Source organism: Lepisma saccharinum, chromosome 10, assembly GCF_977018435.1.
Source record: "Lepisma saccharinum chromosome 10, izLepSacc3.1, whole genome shotgun sequence".
Taxonomy (NCBI): domain Eukaryota; kingdom Metazoa; phylum Arthropoda; class Insecta; order Zygentoma; family Lepismatidae; genus Lepisma; species Lepisma saccharinum.
In genome coordinates this window covers 89391037-89416750 of record NC_139238.1, presented here as the reverse complement: position 1 = coordinate 89416750, position 25714 = coordinate 89391037, and the positions used below count along the sequence as shown (strand labels likewise).

Genomic DNA, 25714 nt, shown 5'->3' with positions numbered 1-25714 from the left:
CCCATTTGTGAAGTGTTTTTGGATGACATTAAGGCCTCTTGTAATGGGAAGCACCAGGAAAAGTGGAGTGTCATCCCTCATATAACATTTAGTCGCTAAAAGCAAATTACTTCTCGAGTAATTAACCCGCGTAGGCGCTTCGCCTGGGGGAGAGGGGGGCTGAGTGGCTTTAGTAGTAATTACGCTGTCCTGTTGATGATAATTCGATCCCTCGGGAACACCTTCCGTGGAGAGCGCACAGGCGCTCTTTCCTGCCACAAAAAGCGAAGCCATTTGTGTTCTCATCTTTGTTGCTTTCCTTCAGCTCTTCCCACATCTTTTTTTTTCCAGCTATTTTTCGTTCGGTTCCTCAGGGGAGTATCTGGGAAAATTTCTACGGGGGTTGACGAGGGATCCATTATGCTATAGTGCCATGATATCACAAACGACACTAGCGGGGCCAACCAACCTCTGTAGCGGAGTGGTTATCAGCGCGCTACGACGCCAGGGGTCCCGGGTTTGAATTCCGGTCTGTGCATGGGTCCCTTTCTCTCACTTCAGTCTTTCTTTCCTTCTCGCTCAGCGACTTCTTTCCCTCCTTTCTCTTTTCGAGAAAGGATAGAGAAAGAGGGAGAGAGAGAATGGATGGAGAAATAGAATTAGAGAGAAAGGGATGGAGAGATGGGTTTTGTGCCACTTCATCATATAATTAATTATCCTCATCGTCACGATTACTCAAAAGTGGTAGAAAGCAACGCTAAAAAACACACAAAATCAACCACTAGCGGGGTTTAACCTTTACTTTCCCAATGGTCTATGAGTGTTCCATCCACAATATAGCCCGAGTCGCCCGATGGCACACTCATGGACCATCGTGCTAATTAAACAATTCATGTGCTTTTAGGGCCTTTATACTTGTATGTGAGGTTGTAAACGCTGACAGATGTTGAGATAAAACTTTGATGTGTCATGTGGAAGAAAACTCACCCACCCAGGACCCGCCTCCCCCCGACTCCAAAGATACGTATGGAAGCTGGCTAGAATTTTAAATTTGTACACTTATTTGACATAAAATGTTATAACTCGTAGACTATTTGACCGATCTACTTCGGGTAACTTTTGTTTTTCCGCTAAAACATCAGGGCATGCAACCGTGCAGGAATTAAAACGCCAAAGCCAACAAAAGGGGTTGAGTGGGCCGCGGCCCCAAACTTTCAATGAAAAAAATCATAAAAATTGGGAGTTTGCCCCCTCTTTCCCCGCTATTTTTGGAAGGGGAGGCAAACTTTAGCCTTATTTTCAAAGAATGGTCCTTTCTCAACGGAATGCAAGTCATTTCATGTTTCTGGGTGCATTACATTATAGAATATGTGAAAAACTCCCCATTTGAAAGTTGGGGGCCGCGGCTCACCCAACCCCTCATATTGGCTTTGGCGTTTTAATTCCTGCACGGTTGCATGCCCTGATGTTCTAGCTGCAAAACAAAAGTTACCCGAAGTAGATTGATCAAATAGTCTACGAGATAGAAATAATTGTAAAATTTAAAAATCACGCGCAAAGGCGGCGGCCAGAGAGAGGTTACTTTCGAAAACCCGCTCGGCGGTCTAAAGGTTGAGGGGTGTCAATCTCACTTCCACATAGTACACGCCGGTAAACTGCATTTGTGCAGGCCAACGATGTTCTGGCGTCTGGGCCTACAGCCAGTCCTGTAGGTCCGTGTGATGTCCTGTGTCTTGTCCTTATGTGCTGAGTGCCCCTTGCAGCCTCAGCTTTTATACTAAGTAAGGCGATTTTAGTCTTCAGAGATACCCGTTTCTTCTAGCTATGGTAAGGGCAGATCTCCGTAGCGGAGTGGTTAGCACAAAGCACTACGACGGCAAAGGTCAAGGTTAGAATCCCTCCGTACCTGGACAGCATGGGTGTTCTTTGTGAGCGCCCCTTCATCAATTTCATCCTATCATCACTCATCCCCATCTTTGCAAATTACCCAAAAGTGGCACAAAAAGCGAAGTAAAATAAAGCAAATCAATCAACCAACTTCTAACATATAGGGTTCATATATAGAAATAAATGACAATTGTACATACTTAAACAGAATTTCACTTTATTTGCTTCTGCTGATATATATGGGGCAGATTGTGGCTGCCTTCAACATTCAATTTTTTGTACATAACGTGGATACAACGTGATTACTAAATATCTTTACATCATATCACAGATTGTATGCAGTTGTAATACAAAAAAAAGGGCAATGAGAATTAATTCGATTGGTGCTCTAACATTTATTTTTAGTTTGTTTTGTGTAATCATCTTGAAAAATGTGCATCACATTCTAAAATTATTTTGTTTCGGTGATGTTTAGCAGTTTTAGAGAATCACTTAGGTTGTTTTTTTTAAACGTAAATGGCTTATGTGAGGAAGTGTCAAAGAGTTAAGGGACTGACTTTACCATCCTTGCTTGCACGTTGATACTTGAAAAAGATGCAAATTTGTAGTACTCATCTTCTAGGCTGTTTCGGCAGAACACTTCCACACTTGTAAATTTTTTTATTAACAACATATAACCTTCATTTGAACAAAACTCGAGGAAAGCTAGAAGAAAAATACTAAATTTTTGCAAACACTTCAGTTTTATGTAGGAAATGGATTTGAAAATAGTAAAGTTGCTCACATATTGCTCCACTTTAAAATCGTTAATGATGATCGTGAAGGACATACCTGTACAAGTTTGCTTATGAACGGCTGTTGCATGTTGCTACTTGTACGCAGCACAAACCTGTGTACGTATCCACACTTGCTGCTATTCCAAGTATCGTAGGTAAGTTGCTGATTGTTTGTGTGCTGTGCTCTTCGTATCAAATAAAAGGTAAATTATTGTGATACTTGTTCATTAATATCCTTTAAACTTGAAAGTAGCTTTGAACGGCAGAAACGCCCACCTTCAAACAACTGAAAGTTATACTTCGAATTGCAAAGGGGGCGTAGGCGTTATCTCGAAAGAGATAAATTCAGTCCGGGAACTTCTTGACCCGCCCTTGCGTTTAGTTAGTGTTTCTAAATGTTCCCTCATGTCTGCAGTGTGCATTGGAAAGTGTGCGATTGTTTTGATGACACCAAGTGTTTAGTGAATTTAGATAACAGCGGCTAAAATATCCTTTAAAAGCCATCCGAAAAGATTCTGTATCTTTTCTATGTGATGCATGAACTAACAATACTCAAACACATACATATTGCACAATAGTCACCAACGAAACACAGGAACAATTACATAATGTGCTGTGAATGATGGGTGTCTGAGCCGAACTTCTTTACATAATGTTTCTTCCATAACGAACGAACTAAAGGAACAGTCGACCTCGGCCATTTCTAACGAAACATTGGTTCTACCACAATGAATCTTGATGACGAGTTTGACGGAGGCGCTACCAGTGTTCAAATTAGGAACTAGAGTGCTTTCTTGTTCCCCTTCTTTAGTGTTAGCTTCACTTTGGTTTAGAAGACAATTATGGTATCACAATGTGACTTTAGCATCTTAAGTACGGAAATAAATGTGCGCATAAGGTTTAAGTCCATAGTTTAACGCGCAGTGCGGTTATTGTTTGAAATTTAAAATGTTAAAAACTTAGTGTTAACCCACTTCGTTGCATTTGCACAATTCAGTTTAACTTATTATCTCCAAGTATGAATTAGATGTATGTAAGAGAAGGCATAAAGCAGTGTGATTAGATTCACAAATACTGAGGCCATGTTGACATTTCAAGCACTCAGTATCGAGTGAACACTTTTCCAAACTTGGTACTATAAACTCGATCTGCAACTTCGTTTGAAATGTGCAAAGTCAATCTGTGGGGCACATTGTACAATCGCGGATACTTCTGGATAGTAACGATTTTGTTAAAAGTTAATGAAATTGTTTCAACTTAGAAGCGTCCGTGACTGTACAACGAATTTATTTTTACTGTCGTGCAATGCATAGTCAGAAAGGTATTGATAATGTCAGGAATCAATTCGCCAGCGATTTTCCTTAAGGCACTGTGCATTTATTTCTAATGATTGAAGAAAGGTGAAATCAATCACACTATATGCTTTTTTCTGAAAATAGTTACGAATTATCAAAATATACATATTTTATACTCTCTCTTACATTCTGTACATAAATTTCAAATTGTTATCACAGACTTTACAGACAGATCAACTGCCACGTGTTTTTCTCTTTCCATCCGGCATGCTATAGCCAAAACAGTCATTCATCTCATGAGCACGTCATTCGTAAGAATTTCTTGAAATGGAATTTAATTAGTTGAAGTGTAAACGAACATTAAGCCATTTAGAAAATATATTTTTAACCATTTTCTTATGGCTCTCCAAGGAAAAACATTATTTTGTAGTGATAAATGATACGACTCACTTGTATGACTATTATACCATCATTATAGCTACAGTAACGTCGAGAAAAACATGTTTATAATGTGTTGTGTGTGTGTGCGGGGGGAGATACAATCGAAATATAACTGATTTCCACATTGAAAATGCATGTAAAGTTATTTTTTCTTGTCTGTTGGGAAAACTGGTAAGATGGAGGGGGATGCACCCCTTTTGTTGTCACTGCGTCTCTATCAGACGTAGGCTACACATCAAACATAGAGCATATGGGCTTTAGAAATTGACGTTTGGAGATAATTTCAAGTAATCTAGTTATTATAAGCTGTAAAGAATATTAAATCGTTTAAAGATATTGTGCTAACACTAACTTCTTACAAGCAAAGGGCTGGTAACGCCTCTAAGTTTGTTGCATCTGTGACATGGCATGATCACTTCTTGTTCCCTTTAGTATGCCCGTTATGTTTCAGGAGAGATATACATATCACTACAGAGTACATGTACCTCGTATCATTTCATTTAAACATATGTGATTTCTACACACTTCCACCAAATAGATCAAAAATATACTATGTACAATGTCTTTCTTTTCTTTTACAAAACAAAACTTCTGCACAGAAACTGTTTGATTATCTTGAAACGCTACGTACGGACAGTGGTATGATTGGTCATTTGTGGTTTATTTGCCGACCTGTACTTGCTACGGGTAGCTACAAAAGTGATATCTCTATGTAGAAAAAAAGGTACGATTCGTGTGCGTTGGATGTGTTTGGGAAGTCATCTGGAGGTCTTTCACACGTGGTGGTTGGAAACACTGAAAGGGGGGGGGGGCACTACACGAACTTCTACACGTCGATGCACGACGTGTCCCTATTTGCTAGAGTCACCTTGTACGGAGGATCCTTCTCCTCTGCGTACCCGCTCTCGTCACTGATATTGTCCTGCTCCTCGGTTCGAGTGAGGGAGGTCGCTGGGTCACTTCCGGTGTCCTCATCGTCCGACAGAGAGTCCACCTCGGTCCCCGTGTCGGAGGGATCGACGAACGACGGCGGAAACGTCATCGACCTCCTCAGCGCCAAAGTCAAACTGTCCAGTTGGGGAGGGAGCACGATCTCGCACCGAAAGCTACCGACGCCCTCCCCTGCAGGCCTGTGCTCGACCACCGCCACTGACGTCACCTGGTGGTCGTTCCCGGTACCTCCGTCGCAGCTCGAGAGGGAGTCGTAGTCTCTCACGACGTCCGAGGTGGTGGATTCAGAGCTGAGGCTGTGTGCGAATTTCTCTTCGACCGTCTCTGGTTCGTCGTCATCATCCCCAAACTCCTCGTCCACGTTTCTGTACATTGTGACCTGATCCAGGAAGCGAATGTGCGGCCTCTTCCCTGTAGAAACCTCTATCCTGTCCTCAAGCTCCTCGTCGTCTTCCTCTTGAAGATCTTCAGGTCTTTCCTCCTCTTCAAGACTCTCCTCGATGACCATGAGCTTCGGCGCCGATTTAGACCTCTCAAGTGGCGGCCTGTAGTTGTGGACCCCCGTACTGAGCAGTATCTTCCTCCTAGGAAGGCTGGGGTTGTCGTAGACGCAGTTAGCGAGCGACAGACGAGCGTTCTGCCTGCAAATCTTGTCCTTCTTAAACTCGAAGAGCGCCTGCGCTAACTTCTGCTTCAACTCTGCTGCCATCTGCCTCGCGGTGTTCTCCTTAGGACACAGCACCGCGTGGCACCTGATTTCCTGCTTCAGTTTCCTCCCCTCGTGCCTGTACACCCAGCAGAAGACCCTCGGGTACATGGAGGGCGCCGCGCAGTAGGTGATCCTGTGGCTCCAGTATTCCGTGAGGCCGTGCTCCTTGGTGACCGCCTTCAGGCCAGCCTGAGTGATGGTCACCTTCATCTGGACGTCCGGCTTCGAACTCTGGCAGTAGTTCTTCCACAGCGTCGTCAGGGGCTTGTCTGCGCAGCCATCACCTGCAACGACAAAGATAGAAGTCACTCTAAGAGGGGGAACGTATAAACAACTTACAGGCATCATCAATTACAACACTTCTAACCCACTTCCTTATTTTTATTACCCCCCTGGCTGCAGTATTGCCATTTGTTCCGGGTGGCCAGAATTAAAGTCTCCCTACTCAGACCTCTCTGGAGCCTGTTTAAGGCAACGTATTGTCTCGAAACATGGTATAAAGGCTATGAAGACCATGGGGAAGCGAATGCTAACGAAAAACGAAAATAGTTATAATTTTCACCACCAGGCTGAAATGTGGCGCTGAAATCTGGTGCAATAGTGAACATCATCCCCGTAAACGCTTCTGAAGACCATTGATCACACTGTCTTACGCTTCCAAAGGGCCATTCACGTTGACAGGGGGCATATTGAACAATGCTGTACCGACAAACTCAAATTACTGGTTTTGGTTACTTCAGCGCCACATTTACACCTGGTGGTGCAAATTTAAACTATATTCATCACCAATCGCTTTCCCATGGTCTCCATAGCTTCTATGCCAAGTTTCGGGACAATCCCTTGCTTCGAACGGACTCCAGAGGGCAATTTTTATTGTAGCCACCCGGTATATACAGAATCAAATTTCCCGATTTTATATTTCACTTTTCGGAAATTGCAATGTCATTTTGGCAAACATGAATTTGTAGGTGCAGTCCCAATTGTCTTTTATAAGTATGAGGAATAGTCTAATACAGACTTTATGTTCCAGTTTTTCAATTTTCCTCATATAATTTGTGTCTAGGGCCATCAAAACAAGCAAATACTGTTTAACACAAACCACAATTCAACAAGGAACCACATCGTTAAAACGATTTCGTCAAGACTGAATCAAAATTAATCACTTTTGATTACATCGAATAGTTAAAAGTAACAACGAGAATTTAGTCATGTAGTTGTTTCACAAACACTGTTTGTACCCTTCTGCTATCATTACTACAGTTTTATTGCCCCTTAAGAAAATATTTTCTATTTATTCTAACATTTGGTTGCATGAAATACTCGTAGATTTAAAGCAAAAGAGTTTACGTTGTTTACTTGTGTATGTACAGTCAGAAACACTTGTGGGATGTAATAATCGAATTGGAGGTCAATGGGGATGTTACAATCCAGAAGTGTCCATGACTGTACGTTTCACAAATGCCATATTATAATTTCATTTACTTTATTTATTAAAGCAGTTGGTTTTATGAATTAAATCTTCGAGCCTGAATAAATAACACATGAATATACTGAGCAGTTACTTTGGATTGTCATTTTTAACAGTGCCAGTCACATATCTTCCAATTGCATCACTGATAATTTTTAGAGGATTTTCTTTTCAGACAAAAAAATTCCACTTGCATTATAAATGGATTTCTGATATTCCTGCATTGTGTAGTCTCGCAAAGTAATGTACTGAATGTTTCAAATGAACGAGACTATAGTGCAAAAAACAACCAGGGGACTAACGATTTTCCTGGGAAGCATGAATTTAGAATCACTCTTTATGCAATCCGTGGTTTTAACGAGTCCATTCGGTGGCGCCTCTCTGTGGCGAATGTGGGAAACACTTGACCTTCACCAAGGCCTGTTGCAATTCAGTGACAGTATGCGAGGCGAGACCTGAAGTTATTTTTCAGGAAAAATACTTTTGTTATCTACATATTAATCTAACATAAACTGGTAAGTTTATTTTATACGTGTCAAAAATACGTTTATGAAAGTAAAAAGAATTAATGAGGCAGAGATTTTAATTTCCGAGTTGTTTGTAACCCTGCAACGAAATTATCGACAAAGAAAAGAGTTTAGTTGTAGATTGTATGTAGTACACATTTACAACATAAAATTTATGAACATTTTGTGCAGATCAACTGTAAAGGTAATTGTACACAGCGAAAAAACACTTCTCGCTTTACGAAAAACAGCTATATTACTTCAGATTATAAAAATTACATCTAAATGGATCTAATTTTAAATGGATCTTGATTCGATTTCGCTGTTGTTTAGATATTAGTGGTAGTTGCGTTTCACCCTATTTTCTACCAATAACAAAAGCAAAACCACCCGAAGAATGTTCTAGAAGGAACTTAACGACTTTTCAAAAGATGGGAAATTTTCTAAAACGACAGTTTAGCGCGACCGTAAGGTCATAAAACTGTTTTCCACGCAGTTCTACCCATCCCTTTTTATGACCAAAGGTCAAGAATCATTAGGTCTGTGCGCGAGTCTGCCACGAAAGCAGTTTCTTTACCACAGAACCGAGCGGACACAAGAGTTTTCAGTGTGAAAGTCACATAATCTCGTTTTTCATTTTTTTTTTTCTTTCTGTGGCCTTCTCACCCCATACAGATATCTGCCAATAACATTGATTTACCGCACTGAAATTTCCCAAATTTCCTCATGTTGAAGAGACCGTCTATATTTGCAACCCTGCTTTGTACATAACTCCAGGCGACCACATCTCACGTGCAGGGCTTGTTGCTGATCAAACGAAAACGTCTTCTACGGGAGGCGCTCCAACTACATTCGCGTGACGCGGTGGCCGACCTGAAATGTCTAATCCGTCTTTTCTCTAAATGCCGCGTCTCGGAGGGCTTCCGTAGTGCTGATGGATGAGACTGAAGTAGCGCTCTTTTATTTTTAGATGAGTAGCAACTGAGTTAAAAGTTAGTTCGCTCAAAAAGTAACCCTTTTTTAGTTGCAATTACTCATTTGAGAAATTAACTCACAGTTGCAGTAAACAGTTTATAATAGAAGTTGTCTTCTCACCTTTTTGGTATCTAAATTATTTCGACTCGAGGCGAGAACGAAACTTTTCATTTACAGACGGGGGCAAGAACGAGATGAGAGTACCTATATCAAGAAGACAAGACCGAGAACAAGGCCAACAATTGAAACTTGAAACGAGAGCGAGAACGGGACTGAAATTTACAACTCGGACGTAACCGAGACGTGAAATTTAAACTCGCCATGAGAACGAGACTGTTCTTCGTCCCACGTCGTCTGCATAGTGTAGTGGCATCGACTCTCATTACCAAGGGATAAACCTACACTTTTGAAATATTATCTTAAAACATTTAATTTAATTACTACGAGATTGGATTAAAAGTACTTAATTCTTGCACCAGAGTGGCCTTACTAAAGAAGGCTCAACTGTTGACAACAGCATGAATAACTATGCAATATATTCTAAATATGACTGATTCTACATATCGTCGCAGGTTTTAAAATTCGGATAGCAACAGTGAAAAGAATTATAATGGTATGTTTAATATTCTGATTTAATTATACACGTGATACAGAAAACACAAACATTAAAAAGCACATACTGTACTCGTTATTTAAAAAAAAAACAGTAATGAAAATTTCCATAAGCGAACTCGGTGGCCAGAATTCAAGTTAACCAACTCAAGCCCTCTGTAGCCTGTTTGAGCATCGTAGAACTCTGAAATTTAATGAATCCACTAAATCCAATATCCACAATAGGGAAGAGGATGACGATAAAAAAAATAGTTCAATTTTCCGCCACCAGGTTGAAATGTGGCGCTGTACTTTCATTATGGGTTGTAATAATGACGTAAACTGCTCCAATTGGTTATGGATTTGCCTTTACATTGCAATCTTGCAATAAACGAGAGATTATTTTCTCGCAACTTCCAGCCACTAACAAATGTCTTTCTAATTAATATCTCGGCTAAATCACTTAACGTGATTATTTGTACAGTCACGGATACCGCCGGCTTGTAACGATTCCATTGAAAGTCAATGTATTCATTACAAGCCGGCAGTGTACGTGACTACAACCCATCATGGAAGTACAGCGGCACAATTCAACCTGGTAGCGGAAAATTGGTCTGCATAGTGGATTCACCAAATTTCAGTTCTACGATGCCTCAAACAGGCTACAGAGGGCTCTGAGTTGGGTAACTTTAATTCTGGCCACCCGGTATATATTTTTTAGCACTGAATTTAAAAATTCAGGCGCCAGGTTAAAATTTTCAACACTTGCTCATTAGTATTATTACGTTGATTGATTGATATAATGGGCACTTCAGCACATAGGCTATATTTGTCCCTTAACTAAAACAAAATGGAAGACAGACCTCCAACAAGAAAATAAAATAAGTTTGTTAAAATCTTTCATTCATACATTACGTATAAAGAGCTAAAGCTATAATGTCTCTGAGGACTAAAATATCCTTACCTATTAAAAGCTGAGGTTCTAAAGTGGCCCTACGGAGGATTATACATATAGGGTCTCGTTAGTCTGCAACATTGCAGTTACCGAGTGTACCACGGGGGAGTGAGGTTAACTTTTCGCTGCCTTACCAGAGGGTCACTCTACGGAGCGGAAGTTGGTGAAATGTCATTTTTTCTGACATCTTGGACACGATGCCCATTAAATATACACAATATTACACTTCGTCTAGAACCCAAAAAAGGTAATTTTAAAATGCATTTTTTTGCATTCTGCGCCAATTTTCAGGTTTTAGGTAATTTTCCCGTCAATTTTCGCAATATTCGGTGTATTGTTTCGTCATATTTTGTCACTTCTTTTATTTTTCTTGAGTCTTTTCACCAAGGTCAACATATATATATATTTCGCAGGATTGCAATTTACGAGCAAAAGAAATGCTGAACTGGTGACATCCGACGTACTTTTTCCTGGGGAGGGGGGGGGGGGAGGCATGTCTATGAACCCTTTCCCGGATGCGTCCCCGATTTTGGTTTCCCTATTTTTTATACAATTTGTTAAATTTCTAAACAAAAATTGTCTTACGTGGATCGTGATAATTTATTTTTCTTTACAGTGTCATAGAAACACACCACACTATATCACCAGGTAAGGATGCGGGAAATTAATGCATTTTACACCAATTGATTCAGTGTATACGACTTTTTCATTAAATTGTTTTAAAATTATTCGGTTGTTCCCATTGGAAATCCTCGCTGCATATTTTAATTCAATGTGCATATGGTATCATTTGGTGCGTTTTTTAAAGCAAGATTGCATTTTGTTCAATTTCCTTTAAATTTCAATTTTTAACCTGAAACTAACAAATTTAATGGCCATTTTTTGCATTTTTTCCCATTTTTTTAGGACATTCTATGGGTCATATACCTATATTTTTATAGGTGATCAACTTTCGCTCCCTACTCATTACAGTGGAACCACAGGCAAAAGAGCCTGCGCAGACCCGCGACTCCTGTGCATGATACTCCCGCGTGGAGGGGAGGGGCAAAGTGAAGCTTTCTTATGGCCGGAGTTGAACCGATGGAGGGGAAGGTGCGCGGAAACTTTTTGGAAGGTTTTTTTTCTTGTGTTTGCTCTACGCACCCGTATTATTACTTGCAAGCTTTAATAGCCTGGAGGGTTATTTCAGAGATTGCATGTTTTATAAAAAACTATTATTCGCATGGTTCTTTGAAGCAAGGCATATCCGAAAACGAGCAGAACACGTTTCGCCCTTGGATGTGAGCGTTCTCCTCAGCCTTCTGGAGCTTAATAATTAACATCCAGGAGACTGGATGTTTTCTCCTGGCTGTCCCCACGGGCGACTGGGATCATCTCGTTCTCAAAGTCTCTTCTGCCCGAAGCATCGGTGCATCGGGGACTGGCTTCCAACAACTCCCAACTTGTTCAACAAGAAAACAAAACTAACTTCTCTCCTGCACCTCTGAGCTACGGACAAATTTCGGGATGGAGACTGGAAGGAAGTGTTGCAGTGTCAAGTGAAATTTTCTGTCTGTGCATGGACAATTTTCTGTCGATCCAGTGGCAATTTTCCTCCTGTGCAGGGACAATTTTCCGTCTGTGCAGGGACAATTTTCCGTCGAGGCACGGACAATTTTCCGTCGGCGCAGGGACATATTTTCGTCGGCGCAGAGACAATTTTCCGTCGACGCAGGGACAATTTTCCGTCGGCGCAGGGACAATTTTCCGTCGGCGCAGGGACAATTTTCCGTCGACGCAGGGACAATTTTCCGTCGACGCAGGGACAATTTTCCGTCGGCGCAGGGACATATTTTCGTCGGCGCAGGAACAATTTTCCGTCGACGCAGGAACAATTTTCCGTCGGCGCAGGGACATATTTTCGTCGGCGCAGGGACAATTTTCCGTCGGCGCAGGGACATATTTTCGTCGGCGCAGGGACAATTTTCCGTCCACGCAGGGACAATTTTCCGTCCACGCACGGACAATTTTCCGTCGGGGAGGGATATTTTTCCGTCGATGCAGGGACATTTTCCCGTCGGCGCAGGGACAATTTTCCGTCGGCGCAGGGACAATTTTCCGTCGACGCAGGGATAATTTTCCGTCGACGCAGGGATAATTTTCCGTCGGTACAGGGAAGATTTCCGTTATTATTGCAAAAATTTTGGCAGCCAGTGTAGGGATATTTTCGTCCGCGTAGGAAAACCTATTCCAATGTACAGCCTATATGAAATTTTTCACGTGCAAAAAATTTCAATGGTGCACGGAAAATTTTTCATTTATAAAACATGTTTTTATAGTTTATCTTAGTTATTAGCATGTTAAAACATCACAAAATGGCCTGGAAATTATTGTAAAATGCCCTGTAAAACTTTGACTATGCCCTGTAAAACTTTGACTAAACTACAACATAAGTTGCAGCTGGCCCCCGTGGCGGAGTGGTTAAAGCGCTGCAACGCCAGGAGTCCCGGGTTAAAATGCCAGTCTGGCCAAAGGTGTTCTTTAAGTGTTTAATCATCAATTTCATCATAGCAACTCATCTTCATCGTCGGCATTAGCCAAAAGTGACAGAGAAGCGACGTTACCTAATTCGATGATTTATAAACACACGGACCAAATTAGTTAAGAATTAAACAACAGGCACCCAACTACTGCGGTAGACGGAGAATAGTTTTTAGGCACTGAAAGAAACTTGCATATGGCAACACTGCGCGAAGAGTTTTTCGCCGAAGTTCGTCGTGGAAGTGCGATTTGTCTCTCCTTTTGTTACTTTAACATTCATTAAGCGAGAACCAGTCGGTCTCCTGGCAAAGGGGAGGGGTTAACGATAGAAGAAAGGGGGGAGCGACATTGCAGACTTCATCTTGTGACTTGGAGAGTTTCAATTAGAGACAGGAGGAAGGTCACACGGAGGCTTCCATTAAAATAGGGAATCATCCTTATACCACGAGGAGAATATTGCCAAAGCGATCTTCTCTACGTCAAAGTAGGTATTGTCGAGAGTTCAGATGCGGGTGGCAGAAGCGAGACTTGAGTTACTGCTCAAGGCTTGTCTCGTTCGATACTTGGGTTGATCAGAATTCAAATTATATGAAGATTTTGACGAGATCAAAAATATTGATATATTCTGGGGCGGGGTATCTTATAAAGAGTGTATTTGTTGGTTCATATGTACAGTCATATATTCTTATACCCACTTACTTCGAGACTCGTGACGAGACCGAGGTTTTTTCAATTGAAATCGAGGGCGATACATGATTTTCAATGCAGGACGATACCGAGAACCACACAGGAATTTTCAACATGAGACGAGAACCACACAGGAATTTTCAACACGAGACGGGAACGACACAGGAATTTTCAACACGAGACGGGAACGACACAGGAATTTTCAACACGAGACGGGAACGACACAGGAATTTCCAACACACCACACAGGAATTTTCATTACGAGACGAGAACCACACAGGAATTTTCAACACGAGACGAGAACCACACAGGAATTTTCAACCCGAGACGAGAACGACACAGGAATTTTCAACCCGAGACGAGAACGACACAGGAATTTTCAACACGAGACGAGAACGACACAGGAATTTTCAACACGAGACGAGAACGACACAGGAATTTTCAACACGAGACGAGAACCACACAGGAATTTTCAACACGAGACGAGAACCACACAGGAATTTTCAACACGAGACGGGGACGACACAAATTATCAACACGAGACGGGAACGACACAGGAATTTTCAACACGAGACGAGACTCCACGGAGTGCTTGACGACATAAGCATAACTTGGTGGGAGCAAGGGAGTACTTGTCCCTCCAAAATTTCTAGATGTTAAAATTTACAAGTTAAGGGTATGTTTGTATCTTGGAAGAACAAAGAAATAGTGATTTTTATGTCTCAAATGTAACAGGTATTTAGCAAAATCGCCTTGACCACTATTTTTATTGGATCGAAAACTTTTCTACCCTGCCTCCCCAAAATTAAGTCACCAATTTATGCCCATATGTTTGGCGAAGTGGTGAAGATAACGCCAGAGGTCTACGGTTCGAACCAGGGTCTGGCATTAATGCATCATTGTGTGTGTTCCATCGCAATTTCGTCACATCTTCATTCATTCTCATCGTCGCAGGTTAACCAAATAGGTAGGAGAGCGACGAAATTCCAAAATAGAAAATAGATACCATTCCGAGAGCGAGACAAGTATCTCAATCGGCATTGAAATCAAACAATATGCAACTGGGACCGAATTTAAATTTTGCGAGAAGGAAAGTTCCGGTCCTGTTACGGAACCCATTAGAATTTATGGTTCCTGGAACCTTGAACAACCCTGATCTAGTTTACAAAGATTTTTCCCGAACTGTGCATCATTTCACCTTAGCCCCGACAACGCGAAAACAATCTCCCAATCTTGTTTGTTGTTTTAAGTGATGTAAACAGAGACAGGTTCAGGAAACAAGAGTTGCAGGCTTTGCACATCGTTGGAATTCTTGTGCAGAAGCGTTCCAAAGGGTGCGATGGAAAATGCCAACTGACCTTCACCCAATCGACGCAGCAAGGGCCTTCAGTCCTCGATGGAATGTTTGTTGTGCGGAAGAATGCGTTGCAATGGAGGGTAGTGTCACGTGGGCATAAACAGGCGGTTGCATCAGAGAATATATTGCAACTCCTGTCGCAGGAAAATGTGAAGAATGCATTGTGTCACACAACTACTTTTGTAATATGTTTTCGGAATGCTAAAGGGACACGCATGCACAGGGCCAGTACAGTGACGACACAGGGATTTATCTATAACATTCGGGGGGGTCGTATTTAGGGGAGTAAAAGGTAAATATACCCGTTCCTGTGCACACATGCCATGAAGGCGTATGGAATGATGTGGAGGTAGAGCTCCACATATTCTTGATCTCTGCAATAGTTGGGTTCGAATCCCGGCTTGGGCATTGGTGTTTGTGAGTGTCCCTTCATCGATTTCATTGCATCATCACTCATCCTCATCTTCGCGATTAGCCAAAAGTGGCAGAGATGCGAAGAAAAATAAACAAAATCAATCGGCCATAGTTGGGATGATGTGATCAGCATCTCGCCCGGCCGCCTCTACCCCCCCCCCCCCCCGGGGTTGCAGCCAGGTACTAATTTATACGAGGCTGGGTGAGCCTCAGAGCCGCGCAGAGAAAGGGAAATGACTGCAAAATATCTGGTCCAGATCACCTGCTCCGGGATTCGAACCCAGGTTTTCCGCACAGTAGCCACGTGCTCAACCAACTTCTTCTTTTTTTATATATATAAAAGAATACCCCTAAACAGTAGTTTCTCCCGTTATGCATTTTTATCAATTTTCACATTTGTCAATTTTTACTAAACTCTGTTTTCTCATTGCTGACAAACACAAACATCCATGTCATAACCGGTATTCGAACCCTCCGCTAAGGAGACCGACTGCGACTGAGCTACCGTGTATATTTAGGGCCAAAATGACTATAAATTGAGCCTTTGTGAAAAACCGTTCGGAGGATGTTGAGGATACTTTGGGGGGGGGGGGTGTTGGGCGTGTGTGGATAAACCGCTGGTCAGTGGGAGGAGTGCCCTTGGGTAGATCAGATCACCCCCAGCAAGCAGAACAAACTAGACAAATAAATGCTCTCGTAGCTGAAATATGCATTTCCTTGTATAGTTACTAAAGATAAAAAAAAGTTGAACGTAAAATTACCACAAGCTCATTCCTTGATTTGATTGACTTATTTTACGTCACTAATCTTCCGTTTTCGCCTAATCGCGACGATGAGCATAAATGGTAATAAGATGAAATGGATGAAGGGACAATCACGAACACGCATGAGGAGAACAACCGATCTACGTGGCGTTGTGGTTAGCACTACGACGCCAGAGGTCCAGATTAGAATTCCGGCATGGGTGTGCCGCCGTCATCAATTTCATCATATCATTACTCATCCTCATCGTGGCGACCAGCCAAAAGTGGCAGAACAGCGGCACTAAATAAAAAAATCAAAGCAAGGACAGGATACAGCACAAGGCCCACAGAGTCCATGAGTCCAGATGTCAGAGCCTCTTAGTCTGCAACAATGCAGACCAGGGTGTGCTGAGTGAAAGTAAAGTTGACGTTTGTGTGCCTTGCAAAAGGGTCACAAACACTGTCTTAGGCCCAACGGGTACTATGTTTCACCCCTCAATGGTTCCTTTGTTCCCGATGAAATCGTTAGTTGTTCCTTCCAAAGACTAGAAAGATTTGTCTTCCACAAGAGTCAAAGTGATTGAGCCGGATCGAAGCTAACGAAGCCATAGATTGCGCGCTGATTGGGGGATTACAGAAAGTGGAAAAGAATCCACCAATGACCTCCAAGATACACTTTTTACTCAACAGAGTTCCTCAATTTAAACTACTGAAGGATTAAAAATTATAGATACTCGAGTTTGGACTCCAATTAAAAATTAACCAGTAGACCTACATACAAACAAGTTACATCAAAATTTGGTTATTCAATTCTGTATTAATCTATGCCACCAATTATTTTTTTTTCGAGTATGCCTTATATTTTTTATCGCTGTGAGAACAAAAAAGGGTCGTTTTTTTGTTCTTTCTTGAGTTTTGCAAACGATCCCTCTCTTTGAAATTCTGTAAATAAAAAACGGGTTCTCCCATCGTTATGAAATTTTAGTAGGGTGCAGGCAGAAAGGTTTTAAACCGTTCCTTCTCAATTTTGCGAAGTGTAGTCAGTCCTACAAATACAATATTGGTTTTGTTTTTAACCTCTTTGCATGTTTTTAAAATGCACTATCGTTGCCAATTCACATTGCGAGTTTAGTTTAGTTGGTGTCTTAAGTCCACTTTATGCACAGTAAGGCTAATTGGAACTGGACCTACAGTTTAGAGTGGTATCCGAACCACTACGTGCCTCCACTGGGTATCGAACCCGGGACCCCTTGATTACAAGGCGACGACGCTGCCACTGCGCCATCGGGGAGGCCTAATTCACATTGCGAAACCGATTATATACAGATTTTTATTCAGCGGAGTAAAGCTGTACACAGCGATGTCAGTTGAACCGTGGATATTGCGGTCTGGCACTTGTGTAAAACACATCATCATGTCACTTATTCAGAGACAATGAATTCAGATTTAGAATTGTCTCAATTTTAATTTATTACGCCACATAAACCATATACATTGGTATTTGGCTGCTTTAATAGAGTTTCACGTTTCTGATTCCAAAACAGACAACATAAAATTTATATTCTAATACTCCTAATTTATTAATGTTTCTTTGAGTTTGTTCTAGAACCTTGACATATGTTTTTCTGCTTAAATATCATTGGATAGATGGTCGACATTTTTACTGCCATCTATTCGGGTTCTTCTTGAACTAGTCTGGTGAAGTATGGTTTATTTCGTGTTTTTTTATTGATCTTTGTGTGGTAATATATTTTTCGCATCTACTGCCGTTTCAGAGCCGAGGTGGTCCAGTCGATCTGACTGGTAAGCGAGACATCCGGGTTCAATTCCCGGGCTGGGTGGTCCAGATGGAAATTTTTCCAGTACTGTTCCTGAGTAGAGTGGCTCTGGGGTTCAGCGAGCCTCTAATAAGAATGGGCCTTTGCAGTGCTACTATATATATTATTAAAGCAAGGTATTTGAAAATTTTGCATCTTTAAAAAAAAGTTGAAAGATTGCTTGAATATGTGAAAACGTGTATCTTGAAATAATAAATTTAATTTTTTTTGCACTTTTTGTCATTTTAGAGGGCTACGTTATTTTTGAGCATTTGTGCGTAATAATATTCTCGATGAAAATGGCATTTTTTGTTATATTTTTGGATTTTATTTATTGCTGAATGCTTTTAGGAGCTTTCCCGTTGGCGTAGTTGTATAGTCGCCACCTTGTAATCAAGGGGACCCGGGTTCAATACCACAGTGCAAGTAGACTCTACATGCTGGTTCGGATACTATTTGAAACTGTGATCCAGTCAATAAGAAAGCATTGAGACCGAGATTTGAAATTCGAAACCGAGACAGACTTTTTCAACCCGATACGAGACAGATGGAGACAGGCCTTGTCTTAGACGAGACAATATTGCCAAGTCCTACAACTGGTTTTACAAAACCGCTAGATTCGGCGACTTCTCTCTACAGCTGGCAACTTTGATCGCAGCTTGTGCGTGCGAAAAGAGAACCGCTTGCTACTTCAAAAGAGTCGAAAAGCGTTGGTCTTTGATCAAGGCGAACGGGATTCCGGGAATCCCAAGGCAAGGAAACAAAACACTAACATTTTGCGGTGGTCAACTCCGTTCCCACGAACCATTAACTCTGATTGCTTTCTCGTTTGCTTTGCTCTCGTCTTTCTTCAGCGACCTCCTTTCGGCCGACTTCAAACACCGACACTGGCCACCGGGTAATGCGTTTCAATCATCTCATCTCAATGAAAGAACTTTCTTTCGTCTCAAACTTGAGAGATCATCCACCAGAGATGAACCTTCCTTTAAAGGAAGGCCAAGTCCGGAAAAAAGTTTATCCGGATATCGGGTAATTTTCTATCTGGATATCCAATTCTTTTCGGATATTCTGATTATCCGAATGCAGATATCCTATATCCGGATTATACTGAATGTCCAGATATCCGAATCTGTGCATTATCCAGAAAGGTTTATCATTTATTCGCTTTATGGTTTATTTATTTATTTATGCTAGTATTATCCTGCTGAAAAACAGCTGGCTGGCCTTAGTACAGCAGTACGTATACATGTAAATAAATAAAAGTCATAAATTTATAATACAAGATTGAATGATAAAGATGTGACTGTACAAAGTAATGCTAAATACAATAAGATGTACAATAAAATATGAATGATATATACATTAAAGTATACATGATAAGTACATTAAAATAGGCCTGATGAATGATCAAAATACAATTGATCTTTAGGTTCGATGGAAATCGTTATAACTACTGACTATGGAGTTTAGAAACTCACTATATTTATAATCTGTACATGTTGTCAATAACGACCCTTTTGTGCGTACTCGATATGGCGTAGCTCGTATAGATATTCTGGATAAAAGCGTAGTAATCTTCTGAAAAAATTTCAACTAATTTTATATCATTTCTGTTTCTTCTAGCTGAAAGGTATTCAACTTTTAACTTGTTCAATAGGTTGTCATAACTATAAAATAATTTAAACAGTTTAAATCTAAAATATAAATAGGAAAGAAATTTATTTTGTATATTCTCAATGATATCACTTTTTCCAACACGACAGGAAAAATTCCATGTCACAGAACTGAATTCCAGAATGGGTCTGACAAACGCCATGTACATAACAAGTTAACTGAGAGAAGGTGGACGTTGCTCAGACTTTGCCATTTGTTTATGACCCAACCTGTCAGTTTTCTACTTGTTGACACCATATGATTAAGATGCACATTAAAGCTAAGTTTCTTGTCAAGAAAAAATCCAAGATCCTTAATATCTTCTACAAGACTAAGATTCACATTGTCTATGTTATAATTGTAGCAGAAGTGCTGTCTCTTTCCCTCTCATATTCTTTTATTCGTCATGTTCGGATTTCACTGAACGGATATTTTCCAAATCCTTCATCAAATCTGTACTATCCGAATTATCTGGATATTTGGGTTCTCCAAACATTCAGATTATCCTGATTTGGAATCTACGGCTTCTGCTGTACTGGAAATTTCAATAAATAAATATCCGGATTTTGTGGCCATTCCTAGCGGTTGCAGTGTTGCCACATGAAGGGAAATTCGAACAAAATGTTGAAGAAAATGGGATGAAAAATACCAAAATTTCACCAAACTCAAAAATAGTACAAATTATTATTACTATTTCTTACTATTATTTTTAAAGGTTTTTAGTGAAGGGAAAACTGAGTATAAAAAGGGAAATTTTGCCCCTTGGAAAGAGAAATTATGCTCTCAGATTGTGGCAACACTGAGCGGTTGCTTACGAGAGGCAGGTAAGGTAATGATCCCCGTGCATACGTAGCACCGTGCCACGAAGGCACATTTAGTGGATGAGGGAGGTAGGGCCCCACACATCATTCTCGGTCATTTTGGAGGTGATGTGATTAGAACCCAGGTACCTATTGGTTTGAGGCTGGGTGAGCACCGGGAGCCGCTTCATGCGGGGACAAGGCCGGAACCTTAGATCTCACACCCCGGGAATCGAACCCGGATCTCCCGCGTGGGCAGTGAGACGCCTTACGGAATACACCAACGCGGAGGGTGGAGTACATTTGGGAGACAATTGAATCTGTCACACGAACAACGAGCTTTTCCGACAGACACATCAAATTGCAGAAAAATTATTTTGGCTTCTAGAGAAGCAGTAACACGTTTTATAAGGAACATCCTATTTGAGGAAAAGCATGTATGGTAAGAATTGTTGTGTTGTTTCTGTGACATTAGGCTTATTTTGGGTACAACGGTGTTCATGTGATCGATTCAATTTATTTTCTGTTTGTTTTGACTGGGAAGGGTGGCGCGGGGGGGATGGAGCTCATAAATGTTTGTATAGCTATGGGTAGTATACTCGATTATTTTTTTCACAAAGGGTACCGAAGGTACTTACCGAAGGGGGCGGGGGGAGCAACAAGACGTTTGCACTGTGCCACTCATTGATTCATTTGTTGTTTTAAGTCCGCTTTATGCCCAAAAAAGGACAATCGGGGTTGGACCTACAGTTTAAAGTGGGATCAGAACCACCGTGTCATGTGCCTCCACCCGGTATCGAACCCTTGATTGCAAGGCGACGACGTTACAACTACTCCATCGAAGAGGCCTGTTGTGCCACTGCATACAACCAATTAATGTTGGTTCTGTTACGTCAGACCCCCACAATGAACGCCACTCTCGTGATTGCATCAAATCTTTTCCGGCAGAGGCTCGCTGACACAATTTCCTCCTTATCTGTCATTTGCTGGCTCCAGGAAATCCAATGCGTCAGCCATCTTCGGAACGAGTTGTTTATTCCGGTCTCAGAGGAATCAGCTATAGTTTCGCAGCTTCTTGCTAAACAACAGCACATAACCATACAGCCCCGGCCCTAGGAATTTTGCCGCCCCGTGCAATTTTACTTCTTGCCGCCCCCAACCCCAAAATACGTACAAAGAATACGTAATGTATGAACAACTAAGCTTGCTATAGCCTGACAAGTTAAGTCCCGATATGCGCAGATCGCTGCGGAGCACTTCGTATTACGTCATCCTCCCCACTACTCTTCTACTCACTGGTCGCGTTGAGAGTACCAGTGGTGCCAACTCAGCAAAATTAAGCTAAAACAAATATGACAAACAATTTTCATTGTTTAGCGTGACGGTGCATGCAGGCTCCTATTATTGGGTTGGTGCGAATGAAATGTCCGGCCCAGGTGCGTCATTGCCAAAGTTCAAAAAAATCAAAACTACAATACCTGGTTAATCAAAATAGTCGCCGTCTGCAGCCACACACTTTTGTCATCGCTCAGCCATCAATTGGATTCCATGGCGAAAGAAGTCTGGAGTCTGCGACGCAAAGAACTCCTCAACGGCATGTTGCACCGCCCGATCATCAGCGAAGGTCTTCCCTGTCAGGAAGTGATCAAGATGCCGGAAGTGATGGTAGTCAGTGCGAGAGAGGTCGGGAGAATATGCTGGATGAGGAATGGTTTCATATTGCAACTCATGGAGAGCCTGCACCGTCTTTTGCGCGACATGTGGGCGAGCATTGTCGTGCAACATGAGGACACCATATCTGTGGACCATTGCTGGATGCTTGCGGAGAAGTTTGCGGTGCATTTCATGGAGTTCAGCACTGTAGCGATCTGCGTTGATGGTTTCACCGCGCCTGAGAAAGACATGATGGATCACACCCACCATAGACCACCATACCAGCAACAACACCTTCCGTGAGTGGAGAGGTGGTTTCGTAAACCGCCCTGGACGTTGATCACGATCCAACCATTCTCCTGATTGTTTACGATTGTCATAGCAGATCCATTTTTCATCTGAAGTGACAATCCGATGCAGGAACTCATCCCGGTTATTCCTTACACTCGGAGAACTGCACACCTCCAGACGGTGAGTCTTGTTGACCGGTCTCAAATCATGTGGTGCCCATGAGTCCAACTTTTTCACTTTACCGATCACACGGAGCCGCCAAACGACAGTGGTATGGTGTATGCCTAACTCGTCTGCAATGGCACGAACACTTTTCCGAGGGTCCGCTTCAACGGCGTTCCTGAGGAGCTCATCCGAACATGATGTTGGTCGATGGCCAAGGGGGTCATTTTGTAATGCTGTGTCACCGGAACGAAATTTGACAAACCAGCGGCGAATGGTGCGTTCATTTACCATTCCTGGCCCAAATGCACTGTTATAGTTTTTGGTGGCTTGCTGATCAGAATGTCCCAGTTTGAATTCGTAAAGACAAATCACTCGCAATTGTGTGTTCTCCATAGTGCACTTTCAGACAACCCTGTTCAGCAACACACTGCCTCCTGACTGTCTGGGTGCTCCAGCCTGTTTGTTGGACGTATACAGAGTTTATGACGTTAGACCCGTGACCTCAGTCAATCCCTGTGTTGTGTTGTTGAGGTGAGTTTCCCACCAGACGACAAAGCGGACATTTCATTCGCACCAACCCAATATATCAGTGGTTCATTTTATTTAATCCGGCCTTTGAAAATGCGTGCGGTGCGCCGATCGTAAACTGTAGTATTACGCACGTGCGTAAGGTTTATAACGAAGAGAAACTACAGGGCGAATGACTTCATTTTCTGAATGCGACATCGAGCAGTGTCCAGTTTTTTTTTTTGTTATTTTTTTTTTTTTAAAAAAAACGAGCGGGGTGGTGGTTCGTTTGTTTATCGTACAACAATCACTACGAGAAGGCAATCTGATAACACGCTTGCCTGTGTTCTTTTCTAAAGCATTGAAATGTTCATGCTCTTTACTCTTGGCTGCAAGATTCTTACTTTGAAAGAGATGGACTTATGGACGAGCGTGTAGATGAACTGAATTAGACTTGGTGAAGCCGATTCAGACACTATTTTTCTATCTTTTTATTTCATACATTTCTTATGCTGGTAAGAAATATCCCTAATATAACTTAATTCATTTAAGGTTTAAAGGAAAAATATCAAAATGTATTTAGAATTTAGCGCAATCAATACGTAGCGCAGGTGACGGGATACTAATTCATGCCTTTCACATTCAAATTTCGTTGAAAATTCTCAGAGGATTCAGCTCCCTCCAGTTTGCAACACTGCGAATGAACGTCGCCGCAGACAATGGAGTGGGGAAATGTGATGTGAGGTACGCAAACAATGGATTGCAGCGTCTTGTTTTTAAACTTGTCAAGTTATATCCGTGGCAATTCCACATGGTATAACCAATTTTTAACATAATTGCGCTCTTTTTCTCGTCTGCACCCGAGTTTTTTTCCTTTTATCAGACATACCTTAGTTTACAATTACAAATGCAACAAATAATTTTTAAATCTCTTACGACGACTTGACAAACCAGTTGTTTTAATGACGGCACAAATACACAAGTCTCTCAATATATTGTCACACTCAAACGCGCGCGCGTTCTCACACAGACATACACTGCACTAGCGTTACATCGTCAAGATCGTAAATGAGGTGCAACCAGCAACGACAAAAACAGCTGATATTCGTACTTACTATTGCGTCTTGCGCGATTCGGCAATACCTATCATCACCACCTTTCGCGATCAACACGTCAAAGAACAATGCAGATTTATTTCCGATTACCGAATGCGACACGTCAGTTTAAGTCAAACCTCGAGCGGAGGACTGGCGGACTGGCGCGTGATCAAACAATAGATAGCGTCGCACACGCACAGTAGACGTTGCTTACCATTTTCACAGACAAAACAATAATAGCTGTTTTTGTAAGAGAACAACTAATATAAACTTTCGGTACCGCTTTCTTTCGCAGTTACTCTCTGCTTTTCTTATCCGTTTGCATATGCAAATGGATTTAATTTGAATTTTCTCCGCCCCAAGAAGACCATACTTCCTCAAATAATGCAGCTGCTATTTTTTATACATTTTGCCGCCCCGTGCAAATGCACGTGTTGCATGTACGGTAGAGCCGGCCCTGTAACCATACCATACCCTCAATCACACGTTAAAACACGTTCCCGTTGACGAAGTGGTTCTCATCATCGCCTTCGACACGAGTCGTCTGGTGCTTATTTCTGCCATTTAATGCATATTGTTCGCTTACAGCATATTTCTCCATTTTCAGCTGGTTAAAATATACAAAACAGTAATTTTGCCTGTAGTACTATATGGATATGAAACTTGGTTCCTTACATTAAAAGAGGAACATAAATTAAGAGCATTTGAAAATAAAATTCTTAATTGGGGCCTAAAAGGGATGAGACAGGTGAGTCGAGAAGGTTGCATAATTTAGAACTGCATAATTTGTATTCATGTCCAGAAATTATTATAATAATTAAATCAAGAAGAGTGGGCAAGCAATGTGGCACGAAGTTTACAGGATTCTTGTTGGGAAACCTGATGGTAAGAGACCTGTAGGAAGGCCAAGACGATAACGTTGAGATGGACCTAAAGGAAATCGGTAACGATGGAAAAGAGTGGATGGATCTTGCTCAGGACAGGGACAGTGTTTGTTGCAGCCATAAGCCTTCGGGTTTAAGAAGGCTACAGAGTTATAGTTCCTCCAGTTTCATTTTAGTCCTCAGAGACAGTATAGTTTTAGCTCGCAATCAATGAATGAATTAGATTTAAAAACTGAATAATGAAATTCGTAATAGAGATATTTTATCTTGTTGTTTGAAGTCTGTCCTCCATTTTGTTTTAGTTAAGGGGCATATCTCCGAATTGCGTGACGGGCTTACATAGCTTATGTGCTGACGTGCACATAATGTCTAAATAAATCGAACCCGGTACCCCTGGTGTCGTAGCGCCGTGTGCTAACCATTCCTCGGCGAGAATTCATTCTTTTAAAAATGGAAAGAATACATGGAGAATCGAAAAAAGACAGATAGGATAAAAAAAAAGAGAGAAATGGACAAAGCAAAGAGCAGATGGCACCACTGAAGCAATCAATTTCATAAATTGCGCACTGAGTGCTTGAAATATCTCGTCTGTG

The 25714-nt window shown here is 41.6% G+C and overlaps 1 protein-coding gene across 4 annotated transcripts in view; it reads right to left on the bottom strand.

Annotated features, from left to right (window-relative positions):
• Positions 1-2063: 2063 nt before the first annotated feature.
• The window catches only part of LOC145994016 (uncharacterized), a 359286-nt gene continuing 335635 nt past the window's right edge, over positions 2064-25714 (bottom strand). For all 4 annotated transcript variants that reach the window (XM_083130089.1, XM_083130091.1, XM_083130090.1 and 1 more), the window contains one exon: positions 2064-6322. In XM_083130089.1, coding sequence (XP_082986215.1) covers positions 5205-6322 — 1118 coding nt within the window. In that variant the 3' untranslated portion in view covers positions 2064-5204. The remainder of the gene's footprint in view (positions 6323-25714) is intronic.